The 25,233-nt window shown below is 38.7% G+C and overlaps 1 protein-coding gene across 3 annotated transcripts in view; it reads right to left on the minus strand.

Moving 5' to 3' along the window:
- LOC128693317 (tyrosine-protein kinase BAZ1B) overlaps nucleotides 1-18,512 on the minus strand; it is a 304,346-nt gene extending 285,834 nt beyond the window's left edge. Inside the window, exons 1-3 of one of the 3 annotated variants that reach the window (XM_053782935.2) lie at nucleotides 18,244-18,512; nucleotides 6,543-6,718; nucleotides 3,728-3,824 (exon numbers count right to left, since the gene is read on the minus strand). In XM_053782935.2, coding sequence (XP_053638910.1) covers nucleotides 3,728-3,824; nucleotides 6,543-6,718; nucleotides 18,244-18,356 — 386 coding nt within the window. In that variant the 5' untranslated portion in view covers nucleotides 18,357-18,512. The remainder of the gene's footprint in view (nucleotides 1-3,727; nucleotides 3,825-6,542; nucleotides 6,719-18,243) is intronic. The other 2 variants (XM_053782936.2, XM_053782937.2) reach the window with 2 other exon arrangements.
- Nucleotides 18,513-25,233: the final 6,721 nt, after the last annotated feature.

Below are 25,233 nucleotides of genomic sequence, written 5' to 3' on the forward strand. Positions count from 1 at the left end.
GAGTAAAAATTAAAGGTGAATAAGTCTGTTGAGTACACCTGGTAAAGTGTATGGTAGAGTTATTATTGAAAGAATTAAGAGTAAGAGAGAGAGCAGGATAGCAGATGAACAAAGAAGCTTGAGGAAGGGTAGGGGGTGTGTAGATCAAGTGTTTGCAGTGAAATATATAGATCAACAGTATTTAGATAAGGGTAAAGAGGTTTTTGTGGCATTTATGGATTTGGAAAAGGCATATGATAGGGTGGATAGGGAGGCCATGTGGCAGATGTTGCAAATGTATGGAAGAGGAGGTAGGTTATTGAAAGCAGTGACAGTGAGGATAGTGAGGCTCAGGGTAGAGTATGTAGGGGAGAGGGAGATTATTTTCCAGTATAAGCAGGCTTTAGACAGGTATGCGTGATGTCACCATGGTTGTTCAATATATTTATAGATGGACTTGTAAGAGAAGTGAGTGCTCAGGTGTTGGCAAGAGTTGTGGGGTTAAAAGATAAAGAATCTAACACAAAGTGGGAGTTGTCACAGTTGCTCTTTGCTGATGACACTGTGCTTTTGGGAGATTCTGAAGAGAAGTTGCGGAGGTTAGTTGACGAGTTTGGTAGGGTATGTAAAAGAAGGAAATTAAACGTGAATATAGGAAAGAGTAAGGTGATGAGGATAACAAATAAACTTAGGTAATGGAAGATTGGATATCAGATTGGAGGCAGAGAGTATTGAGGTGAATGTGGTTCAGATATTTGGGAGTGGACGTGTCAGCAGATGGGTCTATGAAGGACAAGGTGAATCATAGAATTGATGAGGGGAAAAGGTGAGTGGTGCACTCAGGAGTCTGTGGAGACAAAGAACTTTATCTATGAAAGCAGAGAGAGGAATGTATGAGAGTATAGTTATACCAATGCTCTTGTATAGGTGTGAGGCATGAGCAGTGAATGTTGCAACAAGGAGAAAGCTGGAGGCAGTGGAGATGTTATGTCTAAGAGCAATGTGTGGTGTGAATATAATGCACAGAATGTGTAGTTCGGAGATTAGGTGTGGGATTACCAAAACTATTATCCAGAGGGCTGAGGAGGGGTTATTGAGATGGTTTGGACATGTAGAGATGATGGAACGAAACAGAATGGCTGAGAGTGTATAAATCTGTAGCAGAGGAAAGGCGGGGTAGGGCTGAGCCTAGGAATGGTTGGAGGGAGGGGGTAAAGGAGGTTTTGTGTGCAAGGATTGGACTTCCAGAAAGCGTGTGCGAGCGTGTTAGATAGAAGCAAATGGAGACAAATGGTTTATAGGACTTGACGTGCTGTTGGTGTAAGCAAGGTAACATTTATGAAGGGATTCAGGGAAACCGGCAGGCCGGACTTGATTCCTGGAAATGGGAAGTACAGTGCCGGCACTCTGAAGGAGGGGTGTTAATGTTTCAGTTTTATAACTATAGTGTAAGCATGCCTCTGGCAAGACAGTGCTGGAGTGAATGATGAAAGTTTTTCTTTTTCTGGCCACCCTGCCTTGGTGGGAAACACCCAATGTTTACCTGGAGAGGGATTCGGGGGTCAACGCCCCCGCAGCTTGGTCTGAGACCAGGCCTCACAAAATTATTGCCCTTAGACACATTATCTCCACTGCCTCCAGCTGCAGCATTCACAACTCATGCTTCACACCCATTTAAGAGTGCTGGTACCACTACACCCTCATACATTCCCTTCTTTGCCTCCATGGATAACTTTTTATGTCTCCACAGACACCTCAATGCACCACTCACCTTTTTTCCTTCATCATTTGTATGGTTAACTTCATTCTTCATAAACCCATCTGCTGACAAATCTATTCTCAAATATCTGAAAACATTCATTTCTTCAATACTCCCTCCCCCCATTGTGATAACCATTTTTTCTTTACCTAATTCATTTGATACCCTCATCACCTTACTCTTATCTATGTTCAGTTTCAACTTTCTTTCTTTCATATAAATCAGCACAGAAGAGAGGATAAAACACTTGGAGAGCACAGAAATACCAGCTAGCAAAATTTAAGTTTTCAATCAGTGAATTCCTATAATTCAAATCTATTAAGTTACCATGAGTTACAAAATATTTAACATTCAGGAATAAAACATAACTTGACTTCATTCGTTTCATTTTAACCCTTTCACTGTCTGTCACATAGATCTACATTACTGACACCACCGCACCTCATGCAGAACAACGTCTTGACCTCAACTCACTCAGGTAAGCTGAGAGAGGTAAATTTTTGCCTAGATATGAGACAATAGGTCTATGCGATGAGTTAGCACAACATAAAAAAAATCCTACCTCATGTAGTGCATGATGGGAAAAGTTAAAATGACCTTGTGTTTAGTTTAAGGTATTGTCTAGCATGGATTTTATGGTTTTATTGGCATCATTTGATAGATGGAAGATACACTACTGAAACAGATACGACTTCGGTTAGTTCCAGGATGGGAAGCAGTTTGACATCGGCCTCAAAGTAGGGAAAATATTTAAGGCCCCACTAAACCCCTCAGTCTGTTTTGACATTTTACTAGGTCTCTGATTCAATTACTGGGACACCGTAAATCATGACCAATCATTCTTGGTTATATTTTATCTTCAATTTTTTGTGATGATGAATTCAAAATGGAAGGTTAAATATAATATTGGAGAGGAAATATTTACATGTCTGGAATCTCTACAGTGTTTATTTTGGACTGTTTTTAAATTGGATTTTTTAAATTTTGTGTAAAATTGGCAATTACCAATTCTCTGCACTTTACAGGATAGTTCTGATAGTTGAAATTTAATTTTGTGTAAAATTGGCAATTACCAAATTCTCTGCACTTTACAGGATAGTTCTGATAGTTGAAATTGTGGTTTCTTATGCTCTATGAACAGAACGAAGGCCTATAGAGCTCTTAAGAACTTGGTCAAATTGAGCAATGAAATTGGCTTAAAATGGGACTTCACTTGGAAAAATCCTGATACATAAACTGCACCCTGACCACTAACTTTGCACCTGCCTAATTCCATAAATTTTCCATAAAATTTAATACTTTTCATGTCATTACCTTCAGAAAAAGATTCTCAACCATTTCAGAAGAATTTTATTAAATGTGGACATTGAGCACTTTTAATTTTGGGGCTATGGACAATGAAAGGGTTAAAGAGGAGCTAAAGCAAATTCATCATGAAAGATTAATCTGGAAATAGTAAAACATAGGTGTTAAAGCAAACTATTACAGTGAATAAAATCTGAGTGATGAATTCAGATGATACTATCATATGAAAGGACATAGTTCAAGGAGCAGAAGAGGGGTTGCTGAGACTGCTATATTACTGAGAAAAAATAGACAAGGCTGCAAGCTGAGAACCATGAATATAAACAGCACAATCATCTCTAGCACTCTATGTAGCAGGGTTATTTATACAAAATTATTTTTAGAGATCTACCAATTAGGTTAATTCCCAGAGTTGTCTGACCTATTTCATTCTCTCCTCCTTCAATTTAACTTTCCAGAATGAGTGAATTACTCAAAACCATCAAGAATAATTTGTTTTAACTGACCACTTTTACCAATAACCTTTTTAAATTTTTACTGATGATTCTTACTGATAATTTTTTTTCTTCACTAAAGAAATTGTCTAACTATAATCCAGTTAAGCAGCCTGAGCATAAGTATAAGTGTACATGAAGGTGAAGGAAAGCAACTGCTGTCTTATCAAGTACAATACAAAAAACTTACGGCTGCGGGCCCAAGAGTGTTAGTTCTTCACCATGATGAAACCGAGTATAGCAAAGAGTTGAAGCAGCCTCCACTAGCTGATCTAGTGGCAGTGTACCTGTGAACAAGAGAAAATTAAAAAAGTGTGATGTGAAAGTTTAATAAAAAGTTAAGTTTAATAAAAAAAAAAGACCACAGAGCTAACAAGTAATGCATATTCACATGTCTATTCATAACAACTGAGGAGCTTTTGCTTTAAAAATAAATATCTTTATTACTATTATAATGAAAAATCAAATTAAAAGAAGCTTGTTTACAAGTCAAGATCTATTAAACACAATTATTATATACAGAAAATGTTCGGCAGTAATTATAATATTTTGCAAACAAAATATACACTCTAGCTATCACTTGTAAAGCAAAAACTAGTTTTTCAAAATCTCGCAATTTTATAAAAGTGTGTTCAAGTTTTTCCATTTCTAAAATTGCACCTTTGCTCAAAAGTTTGGTACCAGTGTTCATAATAGCCAAAACTGCATACTAAAATGTTTTATATTACAAAGAGAATAACATTCTGCATACTAATGTACAGTACTACTTTTTTATGCCCAACACAAATGGCAAGTGTTTGTCTGACATACACTTCATATCTATTTTTTTTCTTCTTCAAATATGATACATGCCACCATTTTAGGTCTCGGTTCAACTGTTTTGTCTCCTACCACCTCAAGCATGTGATAAAAAATCTAGGACCAGGCAGATCCATGTAGTACATCATGGTACAGTGTCTCAGTAGCATACAGCAACCAGGACAACAACCAGGACCTGTCATGCCACCACCAGCTTCCCTGCCAGGAAACATGAAAATTTCTTGTTTGTCCCAAATTTATTACAATTTTATAATACTAACAGTGGAATTCAGCTGAAACCAAATTATGTAGATTTAACCTAGGATAGCCCAATAAAATCAATATAGAATATCAATGCAAATAAGTGTCATGCCAAAGACGTGAAAGATGGCTAACATAATTTGTATCTTCAAACCAGGAGATAAGTCCATACCATCAAACTACTACCCACAAAGTTTGACCTCAATAGTTGGGAAGCTAGATGTATTTCAATCTCTGTGCTCAAGGAAAGCTATCCCCATATTGCATAATTCCAGTTCCCTGTACCACAGTGCACATGATAGCAATAGTACTGAGTGCAGCATAAGTTTCTAATGCAGTTATAAGTTGCATTGAAAATCTGAAACAAATTAGAAGAGGCATTCATGAATTATCACATGGAAACTAATATCCAACTTTCTTCAATAAAAATTGCAAATTAGAACACACAGCCCAAAACTAATTCAAACCCTCTGCTAAAAAAACACCAGCTTTGAAGCCAAACACTTGAGGTACACAGTAGGACCCCTGTATCCACTGGGGATACGTTCCATGACCTACCATGGATACCTGAAACCGTGGCTAGTAGCGAACCCTATGCATAAGTCACTTTTTGTTTACATACATACCTATGATAAAGTTTAATTGATAGATTATGCAAAATAATTAGCACTTTTTCACTGAAGGAAAGCACTTCATGGCTTCTCTTAGGCTTTCAAGAACTGCCAGCATCACTACTTTTGTGCTTTGGGGCCATTATTAAGCAAAATTAAGGGTTATTTTTGGGCCACAGTAAACTGTGGATAGCAAATCCATGGATAAGGGGGTTCTACTGTACTCTTATCTCATATCACTATCCTAAAATTCACATTAAGTTTGAAGCTGTTCAGAAGATGCATTATCAAGTTATCAACATTAAAGCCTTAATCAAAGCCCATCAGATGATTATGTTTTGGAAGTTACTGGAGCCATTCTAGGAAGCTGAATGTGTTCTATTACTCTGACAATAGGGTACCGGCACACGCATTGAAAATTTGAAGCTAATCCAAAAAGGCCTTCTTGTGTTATGAGTAAAATAAAGAGATGAAGCAAGAAAAATGAAGAAAATTCAGGCACCCACTTACAGGTCTCCTTTCAGGAATGCCTAATTATCTGATTCAATAACAGATGATATAAGAAGCCACCCTGAACATAATTAGATTAAGGAGCTTGAGCCCAGATTCACAAGGGGCTATTCTTGCTTGAAAAATTTACTGACCTTCAGTGAAGTATCTGAGGCAGCGGATATCACAAAGGATACAATGTTGTTCATTTGGGTTTCAGTAGCACTTGTGATATACAAATTAAATGTCCAAATCTAGAAGTAACCTTTGATATAACAGACTAATACAAAGTGGGAAATTATTCATGAGTCCGTTAAGTGATGATAACAAAAAAATAGCAAAAGAAGCATTCCTAATACAGTACTGAATACACAATTTAGTTGTACTGCAGTTAACACTGGAAATAAAGGAGTCAGATGTCCAATTTACCCGCTAGATTTTACCAATTATTTTAAAGGTATATTTGACCAAGTTTCTTTATATCGAGGGGTTTACTGCAAAAAACGGAATAAAATGCATCAAAGGTTCCTCAAGACTGTAACAGCAAAAACAATATCAGCAAAAAATGGTTGATAAATTATCCTGTATTCCCTGTGTAACTAACTAAATCAGTCACGAGACAGCCAATCACCCTTGTTTTACCTATGGTCACGTACAGTACTTATCACTTTGAAATAGTAAATTGCTTCGTAAACTCTGTATATAAGCTTCACACGAAGCTTATCCAAAAAGCTCTTTAAACTAACAGACAAGAAAGGGTGATAAAAATAATGCAACTATGGCAAAATTGGCCAATGGAAGTACAGTAATATACAAAATCAAATGACACTCGACAATTAAACTTACTGTGGTGGAGAGTGCGGAGAATAGGTGGCAGAAGAGGTGTAGGGAATGAAGAGCTAAGAAGTACACGAACCTTGGCCTCACTTGTCCAAGCCTCCTGGTGAGTGAGACCAGACTTGCCAGTGCACTGACAGGTCCATATACTTTGACTGTACAGGGCCAATCGGTCTTCATAGTCACTGTTGGAACAAAATGCACCAAGGTGAGTAAACGTGATGTTATTGGTACCAGCAACACATTCCCGAATTTACCTATAAAAATCACATAATCACATATACAATATCCAAGAGGTAATGATCTGGTGGATCTACAGCATTTGTGGGGGGTGAGAACAAGAGAAAGAATTGGAATGGGTTGGAGGAAAAAGCACAACCGAAAAATTAATACCAGAATCAGCCAAAGATGCAACAAAATCCTGTAAAGTGTTGTATACACATTTCTAAAACTACTGTTCTAATATAGTAATTTACTTTATGATGTACTGTACATAACACACATACCAAACAGAAGAGTAGGGTTATTTAAAACAAGAAGTCTGAAAGATAATCTCTTAAAACGACTATAACAACATTTAAGTAATGTATACTGTACAGGGACATGTAACTTTGTTCAAACAGATTACGTATATTAGACAGTCTGATCAACTCCTTTATTTGCAGTTGACTCAGTGACCAGCACATACACAGTCTCCCTAATGTATATAAACAAAGATTTGAATCACTTTAGCTCACAGTCTCACTACCGACATCATATATACTACCCTACGTATTTATCAAACTACATCATACTAATCCTCTCTATACAGAGTCTGTAGTCGTGCGACTCAATCAGATAACTGGCTAAGATGAGTAACCACACCATTTTATTCAATATTTATTTGCTTTATTTAACTGGAGGAAAGTTAAACCCATAAGGGCTATATACAGAACACAAGAGTGTGAGTAAATCAAAGTCAATTCAAAGAGGCTGGGGAGCTCCAATTCCTTATTTCTTTATTTTATTTATTTATTTTATGTCTTTGCAAACAGTACATAGAGATTTTGTATTTACAATAGTGGGTTGCAATGCAAAGAGAGCCTCTATTATGCCTAGGCATTATGGGCCAACTTAACATTAAGGAGTATATCATAGTTGTACAGTAGGATAGTAATTATTTCATAGTTGTACAGTAGAATATTAATTATAAATGAATCAAAATTTGTATAATACAAGGATACATTTATATTCGAAAATGCTTTTTGTGAAAACAATGATTCAATTATATTCCTGTCAACAATGGATAAAATGTTCAAAGTGATTGTTTCAGTTATGATGTGGGAATACATAGGTGAGTAAGTGTGTACTGAGTGTTTAGCATTTAGTCTAGGGTGATTAAGTGGCTTTTGAGAAGAGTCTTAAATTGATTTTCAGACTGGGTTACTTCAACATCTTCTGGTAATGAATTCCATATTTTGGGGCTCTTTATGTGCATAGAGTTTTTACACAGTGTGATATGGACACGAGGTATGTATATCAAAAAGAGATCTGTGTCTTGTGTTGTGGTCATGTGTCCTGTTTAGGTTGGTGAGGAGAAGTTTGAGTGGGGGGTTTATATTTGCGTGTATTGTTCTGTGTATGTAGTAGGCACATGAATAAGTATGGATCTTCTTAACAGTGAGCAGATTCAGACTTCTGAAAATTGGTGGAGTATGCTGGTGGGAATGGGAATTTATCATTATTCTTACTGCTGCCTTTTGCTGGGTTATTAGGGGTTTTAGTTGATTGGATGTTGTTGATCTCCATGCATAAATTCCATATGTAAGATAAGGGTATATGAGTGAATGGTACAGTGCCAGGAGAGCTGATTGTGGAATGTAGTACCTTATCTTTGATAGTATGCCTGCAGTCTTGGAGATTTTCTTGGTGATTTGTTGTATGTGTGTCCGGAACTTACGGCTACTATCAAGGTGGATACCTAGGAATTTTCCCTCTGTGAGTCTTGTGACTGATGATCCATTTAACGTTATGTTAATTGGATCATTTGCAGCTTTGTTTCCAAACTGAATGAAATAGGTTTTATCAGTGTTCAGGGTAAGTTTGTTAGTCATCATCCAGGCAGATATTTTCTGTAATTCAGCATTGACTGTGTTTGCTAGTATGACTGTGTTTGGGTGGGAAAAGACATATGTAGTGTCATCTGCAAATAATATGGGTTTGAATAGCTGTGATGCATTCGGTAGATCATTGATGTAGATGAGAAAGAGGAGTGGTCCAAGGACGCTTCCTTGTGGGACTCCTACTGTGATTGGTTGGGTGGAAGAGTTTGCATCATTTGCATACACATATTGAGTTCTGTTACTAAGGTATGACTTTAGGTAGTTGAGGGAGTGGCCTCTGATACCATAGTGCATTAATCTGGAGTACAGCAGTTCATGGTCGATTGTATCGAAGCTTTACGTAAATCAATGAAAATGCCCAGCAGGACTTTTCTTTTCAAGTGCGATATATATTAGTTCTAGCATGTGTATGATAGCATCATTTGTGCTTTTATTATTCCTGAATCCAAACTGACAAGGGTTTAATATGTTGTGTGAAACGAGGTAGGAATAGATCCGTCCATGAATTAATTTTTCAAAGATTTTAGAGAGCAGTGGTAAGTTAGATATTGGTCTATAGTTATTCAAGCCAGCTTGGTCACCTCCTTTATGGATCGGAGTGACCCCTCGCTATTTTGAGGATTGTTGGGAAGGTAGATGATTCAATGGATTTGTTAAAGAGCGTTGCAATAATTGGTGACAGTACTTGAGAAGTTTTTTTGTACATAAAAGCAGGCAAGTTGTTTATGTCTCCAGCCTTGTTTTTAAGGGTGTTTATGATGAGCGTACTTCAATGGGGTTGGTTGGAGCTAGGAATAGCGTATTTGGGTAAGTACCTATGAGGTAGTCTGATGGATGGATGGGTGACTAAGAGGACCTTGAACTCTGCTTGGAAGAAACTGTGGCCAGAATGTGTAGACAAAAGGGATTTTGAAGGATTTGAGGCTAACCCTGAGAAGCCTATGCCAGTTGTGGAATCAATTGTGGCATTGGGGAAGTCCTTGGAGTTGGAGGTTAGTGGGGAGGATGTGGAAGAGTTGGTGGAGGAGGACAATGAAGAACTAACCACTGATGAGCTGCAAGATCATCTTCAACAGCAAGAGGCCAGACCTGAGGAAACTGCTCCGGAGGAGGGGATAGAGAAATTGAGGAAGTTGCCTACTTCAAAGATTAAGGAAATGTGTGCAATGTGGTTAAAAGTGCAAACCTTTTTTGATGAAAATCACCCTCACACAGCTATTGCAAGCCATGCTGGTGACTATTACACTGACAATGTTGTGAAACACTTTAGGAATGTCATAAAGGAACGGGAGGTACAGGCCTCTATGGACAGATATGTTATGCAACAGAGGTTCAGTGACTCTCAAGCTGGGACTAATGGCAGTAAAAGAAGAAGGGAAGTAACCCCAGAAAAGGATTTGACACCTCAAGTCCTAATGGAAGGGGATTCCCCTTCTGAACATTAACACCGTCCACACTCTCCCCTCCTCCCAACCCATCAATCATCACCAGATCTTCAATAAAGGTAAGTGTCATGTAATTGTACATGTCTTCTTCAGTTTGTGTGTATTAAAATTAATATTTCATGTGGTAATTTTTTTTTTTTTCATACTTTGGGGTGTCAGGAACGGATTAATTTGATTCCCATTATTTCTAATGGGGAAAATTAATTCAGCTAACAATAATTTCGCTTAACGTTGAGCTCTCAGGAACGGATTAATATCGTTAGGCGAGGGTCCACTGTATTCGTATAGCTTTCACACTCATTTTACCAAATCTTATTTATTCAGTACTGTACATATCTTTTATTGTTTTACAGTACCAAACTCCTCTTGAGTGTCATGATTAATTTTCAATTAAGGAGATAAAGTAAAAGAGGGAAGCAGTCACCAAAGGGAAGAAAGTGGAGAGACATCACAGATCTTAGATTTTTGCTGCTGGAACTGCTACTTTTTGGTGCTCCTATATCCATCCTGTCGACTGTAGCGCAAGAGCATATGGATACACAAAAAGCCTAGGAACTAGGCTCCAAAAGAGTTGCAACAGTGTACATAATGTTATCTTTCTTATTTTTATCAGGCTCAACCATACTGAGTCATGATATAAAGTTTCAAACAGTAAAATGTGTAGTCAAAGCATGCAGTATATGAGTCTACAATCAGCTATCTAATTTAATTAACCCTTTCACTGTCCACTCAAAAAAAAAAAAAAATCTAAAATGGCAGAGAATCTTTTCCTGAAGGTAGTGATACAAAAAATCCTAAATTTTATGAAAATCTTATGTAACTACGCAGACACAAATTTAGCAGTCAGGATGTAATTTACGCTTCGGTGATTTCACCAAATTTGAATCCTATTTTAGCTACAGTGGACCCCCGGATATCGGCTGGTGCGGAAATCAGCGAATTCGGAAATCAAGGACTTTTTTCAGTGAAATTTCCCCCCGGATTTCGGCCATCCGCTTGGAAATCATTGGTATGAAACACATCCACCCACCGGTGACACGCTTCCTCACGCGTATCACACTCGATCTGTACATCTCTCTCGCTGGGTTAGGAATACTCACCACTTTCATCCATTGTTTTTGGTACTTGTTTATTGATTGCAACTGTGAAATAAGCCATCATGGGGGCCAAAGAAAGTTCAGAGTGCCAGCCCTTTTGTAAAGAAGGTGAGAAACACGATAGAATTCAAGAAGCTATCACAAAATATGAAAGTGGCGTATGTGTGGCGGAGCTGGCCAGGATGTATGGGAAATGTACATCAACAATCAGTTCCATCCTGTTGAAGAAAGCAGAAATCAAGGAAGCTGATATTCCGAAAGGTGTAAACATGCTAACGAAACAGAGGTCTCAAACAATCGAGGATGTGGAGCTGTTGTTGCTGGTGTGGGTCAACGAGAAACAATTAGTGGGAGATAGTGTTTTGGAGGGGATAATTTGCCAGAAAGCAAGGCAGTTGCACGCGGATCTTGTAAAGAAAATGCCAGGAATGAGGGCTGCTGTTAGTGAATTTAAGGCCAGCAAAGGCTGGTTCGACAGATTAACCCGTAAACGATCCAAACGTATATATAAGTTTTTTAACATTTGAAAGTATGTAAAAAAAGTAGATCTCTCTTTTTTTTTTTTTTTTTTTTTTTACATTTGAAAATGTGTAAAAAACTTTGAATTACTTTTTTTTTGTTATATTTGAAAATATGAAAAAAAACATAGATCTACTTTTGGAGCACTACACATGTGAACGTAGATCTGCTTGGACCATTTACGGGTTAAAGAAGCATAGTGGCATACACAGTGTAAGGCATGGCAAGGCTGCAAGTTCTGATAAATGTGTGGCCGAAGCATTCGTTAACGAATTCAAGGGGTACGTAGAGGGTGAAGGATTTCTCCCCCAACAAGTGTTCAATTGTGACAAAACATGCCTCTTTTGGAAGAAAATGCCAAAGAGGACCTACATCACGCAGGAGGAAAAGGCACTGCCAGGACACAAGTCTACGAAGGCTAGGTTAACTCTTGTGTTCTGTGGTAACGCTAGTAGAGATTTCAAAGTGAAGCCTTTACTCGTGTATCACTCTGAAAATCCCCGAGTGCTCAAGAAAAACAATGTCATGAAGGGTAAATTTTGTGTGATGTGGAGGGCTAACAATAAGGCATGGGTCATGAGGCTAATTTTTATTGAGTGGGTCAATGAAGTGTTTGGCCTGAGTGTGAAGAAATACCTCCTGGAAAATAAATTGCCACTTAAGTGCCTCCTGGTAATGGACAATGCTCCTGCTCATCCTCCAGACTTGGAAGACATATTGTTTGAGGAGTGTAAGTTCATCACAGTGAAGTTCTTGCTCCCTAATACCACTCCTCTTGTCCAGCCCATGGACAAGCAGGTCATTTCAAACTTCAAAGGTGCTTTGAAGTGACCTCGGACACTGAATTGACCCAACGAGAATTCTGGAGGAATCGCTTCAATATCCTCCATTGCATAAGCCTTAGAGATAAGGCTTGGCAGGGAGTGACTTCCAGGACTTTGAACTCTGCTTGGAGAAAATTGTGGCCAAAATGTGCCCTCGATAAGGATTCTGAAAGGGTTGAGGCTGACCCTGACGGCCCTATGCCTATTGTGGAATCTATTGTGTCTTTGGGGAAGTCCATGGGGTTGGATGCGAGTGGTGAGGATATGGAAGAGTTGGAGGAGGACCACAGGGAAGAGCTAACCACTGAAGAGCTGCAACACCTTCAACAGGAACAGCAACAGACTGCAGCTGAGGATATTGCTTCAGAGGAGGAAGAGGGGAAAGAATGTGCCTTCTTCAGTGATTAAGGACATTTGTGCAAAGTGGAGTGAGGTGCAAAGTTTTGCGGAGAATTATCACCCTGACAAAACTGTTGCAAGCCGTGTCTGCAAAATGTTCAATGACAATGTCTTGTCCCATTTTAGGCAAATTTTACAGAGATGCCAGAAATAGGCCTCTCTGGGCAGATGTTTTGTGCAACAGGGGTGCAGTGACTCAAGCTGGTCCTAGTGCCAGTAAAAAAACAAAGAAGGGAAGTAACCCCAGAGAGGGACTTGATACCTAAGTCATTATGGAGGGGGATTCCCTTCCAAACAATGAGCTCTCCTCCTCACGTTCTTCCATATGCCAACAAGAGTCTTCAATAAAGGCATGTAATGTTCATTTATTATTAAAATTACTGCTTTATATTTCTTTCTCATTATTATCTGTATGTAAAACTACAGGTATTCTTTAAAAAATTTATTTTTGTTAATACTTTTGGGTGTCTGGAACGGATTAATTGGATTTACATTATTTCTTATGGGAAATATTACTTCAGTTTTTGGCCATTTTGGATTTAGGACAACCTTCTGGAACAGATTACAGCCGAAAACAGGGGTCCATTGCACTTTGCTAGTATGCCTTCTGTTCAACTGAATACAAGAAACTGCCCATTCAACTTTCAAAATTACCCATAAAGTGCACAGAATTTGGTAATTTGGCCAATTTCATGAAAAATTAAAAAAATTAAAATTAAAAAAAAAAAAAAAAAAGCACAAAATAAACACTGTACACACCCCAGGCACTAAAGCAACATTTTGTCTGTGCAAGGCTCTCCTATATCACAATTGCCTTCCATTTTTTAATCAGTAACAAAAAAAAAAAATAAAGATTTACCTTATTTCTCAGATGATAAAATACAGCCAGGAATGATGTGTCATAGTTTATGGCATCTTAATAATTGAATCAGACCTGGAGCGGGAATAACACCTCCGTGGCTACTGTCAGGGAGGCCGGAGTGGGAAGAACACAAAACCCACAAAACAGACCAGGGGTGTAGGTCTGCCATGAATATCAGAAAATTTCAAGCTACTTCTAGTCCTGGAACCAACAGAAATCTGCTCTATTTCAGTAGTATGTCTTCTATTTTATCAAATGATGTCAAGAAACAGATAATAAAGGCATCCTGGAAAATGCATCAAATTTGCTATTTTAAGCTGAACACAAAGTCAAAGTTTTGCTTTTCCCATCATGCATCACATGGGGCAATATTTCTTTTACATTTGTGCACTCAAAGCATAGACCCATTCTCTCATTTCTAGGCCAAAATTTACCACTCACAGATTATATGAGTGAGCAGAACTCATGATGTACATCTACCTGAGGAACCCTGGCATCAATAATGTAGTTCTACATGATGGCCAGTCAAAGGGATAATGATAAGTAGCAAATTTTTTATAGCTGTTGACTAATGTATGATCAAAATCTTTTACATAAATATAGTTTTCCAGTCTGTCCTACAATACATAAAAATTCATATATCATATTTTCTTACAAGAGTTTCTCACAGATAACCATCAACATTCCTTAGAAAATTCTTTGTCAGTAAGTTTCTATGACATGTAGATTTTTAAATACTTGTACAACATTGAAGTTGAAATTTGAAAAAAGGATTCTCAAGAAGGCATTCTTTGCAATTTTCGAAGATTTATCATTAAAAGTTTTGGGTACCATACTGTTGATGTAGGCTATTTCATTTATTCTTGTCCTCAATCACCACTGCAAAGCAAAAGTGTTACTAGCAAGAGACAAGTGAAGAGGATTAGCACAAGGGAAAAAGTAAAGACACATTGCAGAATGTACTTTTATTGTCAGCATTATGCTATTTGGATTCAAGAAGACAGTGAAGTGAATCATTTGCTGTAAGTAATGTACCTGAGGTTTCCCTTTATATTGCTGAGGAATTTACTGATTTTTTTTAACCTGAAACAATTGGGTTAAGCTAGAATGTGCATTTTAGACTTTCATGTCTGAAAGTATTTTTACCCAAATTTGTTTTAGTATTAATTGCAGAATAAAAGTGCTTTTATCAAATGCCAAAAGCCTAGCAGACACCTTTACTTCAATCCTTAAGAGAGCTTCACTTTAAATGTTTTGTTTTTAAATAAGAGATTATAAACCATTTTTTACTGCAACTTTTGCCTATATTATAAGCTGAAGCCAGCAACCAGGTGTCCAAACATAAGGTGTCCAAACATAAACAGTCACTGAGTCAGTAGTTGTGCATGGAACACTTGCAAGTGGCAACTGACTTGAGAGACCTTTAAGGAGTTTCAAAAAATCTAAAAAAAAAAAAAAAAAAAAAAAAAAAAAAAGTGATTTACACATATGTTTGGAATATTACAAATTAAAAGCATTTTAAACTGAATTTTTCCTGATACATGGGCAACAGGGCACAAATAACATGCTATACATCAGCTACATATTGGTAGTGGCCATGTGGTTTGCCAATGCATCAACTAGTCACATAAATATCAATGGAGTTTCACGAGGCTGTCATACAAAGCAAAACATGACTAGCCAAAATTTCAATATACACAAATAACATACGTAATTGAATCATTTCAATCATATGCACAGTATCAATATAGGCCATACTTAACGAACAACTTTATTTCTTTGTCTAGCATACAAAGTATAGCTTACCATACCATGGGTGGGGTTTGATCCCGCGGTCAGAGAGTCTCTGACCGTGGGATCAAACCCCACCCGTGGTATGGTTTGTTTGCAATCATGTCATTACGATTTCGTGAGTCAAAGTGTAGCTTACATGTAATCAAATACTGTTAAACACAAAGAAAGCCACTAGCATGCCTGTGCATTATCACAAATTACTAACACTCTAACCAAGCCTAACTTAATTATCATCTGCGGAAAATCATAAGAAAATTTCTGTAAAAAGATAAGGTTTTGTTATGTCATAAGTACATGTGTGACACTTATAGTGGCAAAGTTAATACTGTATGTTGTATTTTGATTTGTACATACGTTGGAATCCTACTTGCACAAACAAATTTAATAACATACAGTACTAACCCGAAAACGGGTTGCAACAATCTAACCAAACGTAGCCTTACATAAATAACATTTATGGAGAAATCATAAGAAAAATGAATAACCCCCTGTTGAGATATCTTTAAATGCTGCACTGCAAAAATCTATATAAAAAAAGAAGGCTGTCTGGGATCTGGACACCCCACCTGATACATGCAACCTGATACACTTCTCAACTGCTGTGTAAATAACATTTCATGAACTGTTCACTACCCAACTGCTGGCCCAATTGATGCTACCTACTTTATGCTCAACCAATATTTTTGAAAATAAAAACCTCATGCTTCAGCATGTAGACTGAATGTAAGTAAGTTTATTCAGGTATACACAAATACAGTTACAATGATTATCATACATAGCAACATATGTGTAGAGAACCTAGGATAACCCAAAAAAGTCAAGAGTGACTTATTTCCATTGCTTGTTTAATACCAAAAATCCAACTTAAAAATTTATGTTAGTACAGTAATACACTTCTAACTCAACAGAAAGTGCTCTGGCTCAATTATTTTCCTCTTGTAGGTGTGCATGGTTTACGTACACACTGTCTTTTAATAAACAAGCCTCAAAGTGTTTATGATGTGATCTTTCTACTGCGTTTAGTGGACGATTTGGTGCCCCTTGGCCTGGTGGCAAAAGCTCTCGTTTCACACGGTGAGGGTCTGGGTTCAATTCCCGGCAAAGGGGTAGAAATATTATGTTTCCTTACACCAGTTGTCTATGTTCACCCATCAATAAAATGGGTACCTAAGTGTTAGTCAACTGGTGTGGGTTGCATCCTGGAACAAAATTGACCTAATTTGCCCGAAATGCTCTGCATAACAAGTGGCTTTCTATATAGTAGTACGTATATCACTGATGTCAGCTAAGCCTGTATACCTTGTACATGTACTTGTAGTAAATAAAGATATTAGTATTAATATTATTATTATTATTGTTTTATATTCCCATGTTTGAACTTTTTATCACATTTATTGTCATTGTTGTATGTTATAGTTCATTAATTTTTACTGAAATATGGAAATAAGACACTTGGTCTGATTTTTTCGGGTTATCCTAGGTAATCTACTCATATGCTGCTATGCATGATAATTCATATATAATTGTATTTATGTGTACCTGTACCTGAATGAACTTACTAACTCAATTAAACCTAACTTCAGTAAGGTAAATTGAGAAATTGGCTATGAACCATGAGAAATTCACACAAAATTAAAGAGGAGAGGTTATGTATTTCTAGTCACATGTATGTCACTGTTTAAAAATAAATCCAATCAAACTTTTTTATTTGTTTATGAAGTTATACTTGCTGCTAATGAGTAACTTTTACCTAAATACAACAAATACATCAGAGATTCATTTTCCCCAATTGAAATTGAAAAAAAAAACATTCTTTCAAAACAAAAAAAATAATATAAAGTTAGCTCAGAAATAAGTTATGAGTAGGATTTGCCCAACATGAGCCAGTAGGCTTACCATAGTGCTACTCCACTACGTTAAGCAATAAAATAATGTTCCTAAACTGGTACTTTACCACAAACACTACTTTGATGTCTCTCAATAATGACATGTTTTACATAATGACATTTTCAATTCAATTAGTAAAATTTTCAGAATAGCATATGACAACTTTAATTAGTTTAGGTAGCTGGGTGAGCAGTTTAAGTTCAAAGATTTGTATATATAGCCTACATGTACATGATCCTAACACATTTTATTGTATTTCTCTTATTGTAACTTATACACTACATATTTTTTTATCAACTGTTTTGTATTTCTACATTAGTTAAAGTAAGCACATTGTTACTAACAGTGGTATACAGCATAACAAATTAATATTTAATTTGTTATACTGAGCTCATAAAAGACTACAGTGGAATGTGTGTTAAGTCAGTGTAGGTGGAGAGTATAATACACAGTTATTAAAGTTGTGAGTGAGTGTGTAGTGTAGTGTCAGAGGGTAGAGGAGGTTGTTACTGGCTGTGAGTCCCTCATAACTCCCGCAAATGACAATATCTCCATCTTGTTTCTTCCCACATAATTTATTCCTTAATCAGAAATGTCAAATTTCTCTATCAGGAGCTCAAGGTGGTGGTGGGGGTCGTGACAGTAGTTGTGGAAGATGCTGAGTATCAGGAAGAGTGTGCCGGGGGAGACACAGAGTGTAAAATAAGAGAAGGAGGCAGCAGAAATAAGGTGAGCTACAATATTAGCGTAAACACAGACCGGCGCTTTCGCGGGCATTTACCTTTTACTGAGAAACTTCTCTCCTGTGTGCTGGATGGTGAATAACTGAGTGCCAGGCTCTATACTGCCCGGCGGCTTGATCAGCCGGAACTGTTGGCCCTGTAACAAGGGCATCTGAGAGATCTGGTTGGGGATAATATGGTAAAAAGAGCGGGAGGAGGTGAGGTACTGCGACTGTTGTTCGAACCCACGAGCGTCCTGCACTACCTCACACTCATTATACTACCTCGCTCTACCTCACACTAGCACCTCCCAACACTCATTATCCTACAAAATATAACCCGTCATCATCAACGGAGGAGCAGGAAGCAGAAGGGAGTAATAAAGAGGAGATATGAGGGTTAGAGAAGAGAACCAAGAGAAAGTATCAACAAATAGTGATGGCGGGAAAAGTGTGATCCAGGGAGGTGAGTGTGTCAGATGAGTCACACTCTCACATTTATTATTCCAATATTACTCCTTTAAACTACTTTCCTTTATCCTCTTCGACACTTTTCAGTCTGGTGATGTTCTCCCCTTCCTTGGATCAATCATTACCGCAATACAAATAACTTGCACCCCTAAGAAAACAAGTCACTTTCACTTTTTTTTTTTTGGTGGGGGAGGAAGGTGTTATCACAGGTAATTTACACATATGTTGCTAACACATTTATAATACAAAAATCGTGTGATTGTACTTAAATAAAATTATTTACCTTCTTACTACTTACTAATCTTGCCTACTTTACTTACTTTAATTAATTTTGCTTTATTTTATTTTACGTATTAATGCAAAATAGGGTTTCAGTTGCTATTATAGATTGTTGGGATGCTGCTTCTGAAGATGGTGTAGCAACACTAGTGAAGTTATTGCTGCTCTGGTGCTCTTTATCAACACCACCAAAAGTCCCTTCGTATGCTCTGCATACGAAGGGACTTTTGGTATGTACACCTGATTATTTTATTCCTTTGTACAACCATGTATCATGTCAAAATAAAAGTATTATTATTATTAGTAGTAGTAGTAGTAGTATTAATATTATTATTATTATGGTGCTGCTGCAGGTGCAGATCTAGAAACTCTACCAGTTGAAAACCCAGCCACCACAAATCTTAGCAAACAGATATATGCAGATTTTATGCTTGTAATATCTGTATGAACATAATATCTGGAAAAACTAATGGGATATACAATTCTGACTATCCAAAAAATGCCGTGATCTCCTGACCAAAGGAGTATTTTTTTTTTACTAAGTTCGATCATGGTGTAATATAGCACACAATATGCATGCAAAAGGAATAACTATAATAGTGAGCAAATGGATTTTTAATTTTCTAACAAATAGAACGCAAAGAGTATTAACAACCAAAGTGAGAAGCTCTGCTACCCAAGGCACAGTTATCTCCCCCCATCATTTTCCTCATCCTCAATTCTGATATAAATGGAGACGTAAACCGTAGTACTGTATCCTTTGCAGATGATTCTAGAACTAGCAGAAGAGTGGCATTCATTGAAGATCACGGCATTTGTAACAGCCTGGTTGATCAAGCTTTGATCCACCATGAGCCTTGGTCACAGACCGGGCCGCGGGAGCGTTGATACCCAAAACTCTCTCCAGGTATGGTAAATCCCCAAACAAATATAAGCAAAGTCATCATGTGGGCCGCAAAAAACAATATGATGTTTACTGAGGACAGATTTCAATTACTCAGTTATGAAAAAGTTGAGGAAGTAAAAGCTCAAATGGAGTCTTAAACAAATTGTATTCATTCATTAGCGTAAAACTAACGTGAAAGATTTAGAAGCTATAATGTCAGAGGATCTCGTTTTCAGTGATCACAACAGTTATCATGACAACCCCAAAGATGACAGGATGGAAACAGGACAAATGTCTCCCGATGCAGTCATGATGACCCGCCGTTGGAGGTTTTGGGCATCTGACCGAGGCCTTCCGCTGGTTTACCGGTCCACCCCTTTAAAAATTATGGTTAAAGTTATGATCATTTAGTTACAGTATGGATAATGAGAACCTTCAAAACAAGGGATGCCAAACAAATAATGATCCTCTTTAAGTCATTTGTTCTCTCTTAGTTGGAATACTGTTGTACACTAACAGCCCCCTTTAAGGCAGGCAAAACACTTAGATCTTAAAGATCTAGGTGCTTCACTGCACGTAGAAGTTCAATGAAGCACCTTAATTGCTGGGAACGCTTGAAGTCCGTTGACTTCTACTCCTTAAAATGCAGATGAGACAGATGCATCATAATTTAACACCTGAAAAAACCTAGAGGGATTGGTCCCAAATCCGCAGACAGAAATCACTTTCTACGAAAGCAATAAACACGGCAGAGGGTGCAATATACTCCCAATGAAAAGCAGTGGTGCTATGAGTACACTAAGATACAACACAATAAGTATAAAGGGCCCAAGATTATTTAACTGCCTCTAAGCATACATAAGGGAGATTACCAATAGAAACCTAGCTGTCTTCAAGAGAGAACTAGATAAGTTCTTAAATAGTTCCACATAAGCCGGGCTGTGGTTCGTCCGTTGGACTGCATGCAGCCAGCAGTAACAGCTTTAGTTGATCAGGCCCTGATCCACCGGGAGGCCTGGTCATGGCATGGGCCGCGGGGGCGTTGACCCTCGGAACACTCTGGTAGGATCTAGAAAGAAAATTTACTTACATTACTTATTTATCTCCAGTTCCACATGTGTTAAATAATCCCTACGGATTTAACACTTCTTATTAATATAATAATAATAATAATAATTTATCAACAGCTCTGTTAGGTTACATGCAACACTCAACACTAATGAACCTGCAACACTCAACACTAATGAACCTGCAACACTCAACACTAATGAACCTGCAACACTCAACACTAATGAACCTGCAACACTCAACACTAATGAACCTGCAACACTCAACACTAATGAACCTGCAACACTCAACACTAATGAACCTGCAACACTCAACACTAATGAACCTACAACTCAACACTAATGAACCTGCAACACTCAACACTAATGAACCTGGAACACTCAACACTAATGAACCTGCAACACTCAACACTAATGAACCTGCAACACTCAACACTAATGAACCTGCAACACTCAACACTAATGAACCTGCAACACTCAACACTGATGAACCTGCAACACTCAACACTAATGAACCTGCAACACTCAACACTAATGAACCTGCAACACTCAACACTAATGAACCTGCAACACTCAACACTAATGAACCTGCAACACTCAACACTAATGAACCTGCAACACTCAACACTAATGAACCTGCAACACTCAACACTAATGAACCTGCAACACTCAACACTAATGAACCTGCAACACTCAACACTAATGAACCTGCAACACTCAACACTGATGAACCTGCAACACAACTAATGAACCTGCAACACTCAACACTAATGAACCTGCAACACTCAACACTAATGAACCTGCAACACTCTACACCAATGAACCTGCAACACCAACCAACCTGCAACACTTAATACCAACCTACAACACTAAACACCAACCTACAACACTCGACAATCTGCAACACTCAACACCAACCTGCAACACTCAACACCAACCTGCAATACTAAACGCCAACCTGCAACACCTAACACCAACCTGTAACACTCAACATCAACCTGCAGCACTCAACACCAACCTGAAACACTGAACACCAACCTGCAACACTCAACACCAACCTACAACACTCACAACCTGCAACACTCAACACTAATCTACAACACTAAACACCAACCTGCAACACACAACACCAACCTGCAATACTAAACGCCAACCTGCAACACCTAACACCAACCTGTAACACTCAACAACAACCTGCAGCACTCAACACCAACCTGAAACACTGAACACCAACCTGCAACACTCAACACCAACCTACAACACACAACCTGCAACACTCAACACTAATCTACAACACTAAACACCAACCTGCAACACACAACACCAACCTGTAACACTCAACACCAACCTGCAACACTCAACACCAACCTACAGCACTCACAATCTGCAGCACTCAACATCAACCTGCAGCACTCAACACCAACCTGCAACACTCAGTCCCCTCAAGGGAGGTTTCTTGACGTTGGTGAGGGGATCTTGATCTAGGGAATAAGACCTGTGCTCCAGTTCCCTGAATTAAGCCTGAATACCTTCCATCCCCTCCCCCACAGGATTTTAATAATAATGCAACGCTCAACACCAACCTACAACACTAACACCAACCTACAACACTAACACCAACCTACAATACTCGATACCAACCTATAACTCAGCATCAACCTACAACACTCAACACCAACCTACAACACTCAACACCAACCTACAACAACATGCAGCGCTCAACACCAACCTACAACAACCTGCAACACTCAACACCAACCTACAGCAACCTGCAACACTCAACACCAACCCACAATACTAAACACCGACCAACCCTTAACACTCAACACCAGTCTGTAACACTCAACACCAACCTGCAACACTTAGTATCAACCGGCAACACTCAGCAACATGCAACACTCATATGACTCCAAATACAGTATTTTGACCCCTGTTGATGGGAAAACTTTAACTTCTTAAATGAGAAGTAATGTTGATTTGATTGAAAGATTACACTCAAACATAAGTGACTGTGAGCTATTTACCTCTGCTGTTATAGTCTTGTTTGCTAAGGTTCCTAGGAGCGCCCTCTGCTGCTGCAGCAGCAGCATAACGTGTCTTCATGTAAATGTGTGTGTGTGTACTCACCTATTTGTGGTTGCAGAGGTCGATACATAGCTCCTGGTCCCGCCTTTTCACTGATCGCTACTAGGTCCTCTCTCTCCCTTCTCCATGAGCTTTATCATACTTTGTATTAACACTGTGTATGGTTCCTGCCTCCACTACGTCACTTGCCAGACTATTCCACTTCGTGACAACTCTGTGACTAAAGAAATACTTCTAACATCTCTTTGACTCATCTGAGTCTTCAACTTCCAATTATGACCCCTTGTTTTTGTGTCCTATCTCAGGAACATCCTGTCTCTGCCCACCTTGTCAATTCCTCGCAGTATTTTGTATGTCGTTATCATGTCTCCCCTAACTCTCCTGTCCTCCAGTGTCGTCAGGCCGATTTCCCTTAACCTTTCTTCGTAGGACATCCCCCTTAGCTCTGGAACTAGCTTTGTTGCAAACCTTTGCACTTTCTCTAATTTCTTGACGTGCTTGACCAAGTGTGGGTTCCAAACTGGTGCTCCATACTCCAGTATGGGCCTGACGTACACGGTGTGCAGATTCTTCAACGATTCCTTACTGAAGTATCGGAACGCCATTCTTAGGTTTGCCAGGCGCACATATGCTGCAGCAGTTATCTGGTTGATGTGCGCCTCAGATGTGCTCGATATTATATTCACCCCAAGATCCTTTTTCTTGAGTGGGGTTTGCAGTCTTTGGCCACCTAGCCTATACTCTGTCTGCGGTCTTCTTTGCCCTTTCCCGATCCTCATGACTGCATTTGGCGGGGTTAAATTCGAGGAGCCGGTTGCTGGACCAAGCTTCCAGCTGGTCCAAAGTCTCTTTATAGTCCTGCCCGATCCTCATCCAATTTAATTCTCCTCATTAACTTTGCATCATCTGTGAACAGTGACACTTCTGAGTCTATGCCTTCCGTCATATCATTCACATATACCAAAAATAGCACTGGTCCTAAGACTGACCCCTGTAGAACTCCGCTCGTCACAGGCACCCACTCTAATACCTCGTCACGTACCATGACTCGTTGTTTCCTCCCTGTCAGGTATTCTCTGATCCATTGCAGTACCCTACCTGTTATGCATGCCTGATCCTCTAGCTTTTGCACTAATCTCTTGTGAGGAACTGTGTTGAAGGCCTTCTTGCAGTCCAAGAAAATGCAATCTACCCACCCCTCTCTCTCGTGTTTTACTTCTGTTACCTTGTCATAAAACTCCAGAAGGTTTGTGACACAGAATTTGCCTTTCATGAATCCGTGCTGGTTGTCGTTTATAAGTTTGTTCCATTCAAGGTGCTCCACCACTCCCCTCCTGATAATCTTCTCCATGACTTTGCATACTATACACGTCAGGGACACTAGTCTATAGTTTGTGCCTCGTGTCTGTCTCCTCTTCCATATGTCAGGTAGTTGCCCAATTTCAATGGATATGTTGAAAATTGTTGTAGTGGCACACACAGCATCTCTGCTCCCCCTTTAAGGACCATGGAGAGATGTCCAGTCCCACTGCCTGTGAGGTATCAAGGTCACTCAGCAGCTTCTTAACCTCCTCGGTTGTGTGTATTTCATCCAACACTTGTTGGCGAACTCCTCTGTTCTGACTTCATTATCTTTGTAATTTGCCATGATTGTGACCAGATCTACCTGGAGTTCATTACCTTTGTAACTAGTTCAGCTATCATAACTTTGGGGTCCAGTTCCTGGACCCATTATGTACCTTTGTAATCTTTTGACTACCGCCCACAGGATGGGTATGGGGTGCATAATAACGATATTAAACTAACTTCTGACTTCCCAGAGTCCTTTCTGTCTTCACTGTAAATACCTCCTTAAATCTCATGTTGAGCTCCTCACATACTTCTTGGTTGTTTCTTGTGAGCTCTCCACCTTCTTTCCTTAGCTTGATTACCTGGTCCTTGACTGTTGTCTTCCTCTTGATGTGGCTATACAACAGCTTTGGGTCAAACTTGACTTCTGATGCTATGTTGTTTTCGCACTATCGCTGGGCTTCTCTCCTTATCTGTGCACACTCGTTTCTGGCTCTTCAACTAATCTCTTTATTTTCTTGGGTCCTTTATCTTCTGTGCTTTTTCCATTCTCTAGTGCACTTAATTTTTGCCTCCCTACACCTTTGGGTAAACCAAGGGCTCGTTCTGGTCTTCCCATTATTTCTGTTGCCCTTGGGAATAACCCTCCCCTCTGCCTTCTTGCATTTTGTTGTTACGTAGTCCATTTCGTTT

This window comes from Cherax quadricarinatus, chromosome 28 (assembly GCF_038502225.1).
Source record: "Cherax quadricarinatus isolate ZL_2023a chromosome 28, ASM3850222v1, whole genome shotgun sequence".
NCBI classification, from domain to species: domain Eukaryota; kingdom Metazoa; phylum Arthropoda; class Malacostraca; order Decapoda; family Parastacidae; genus Cherax; species Cherax quadricarinatus.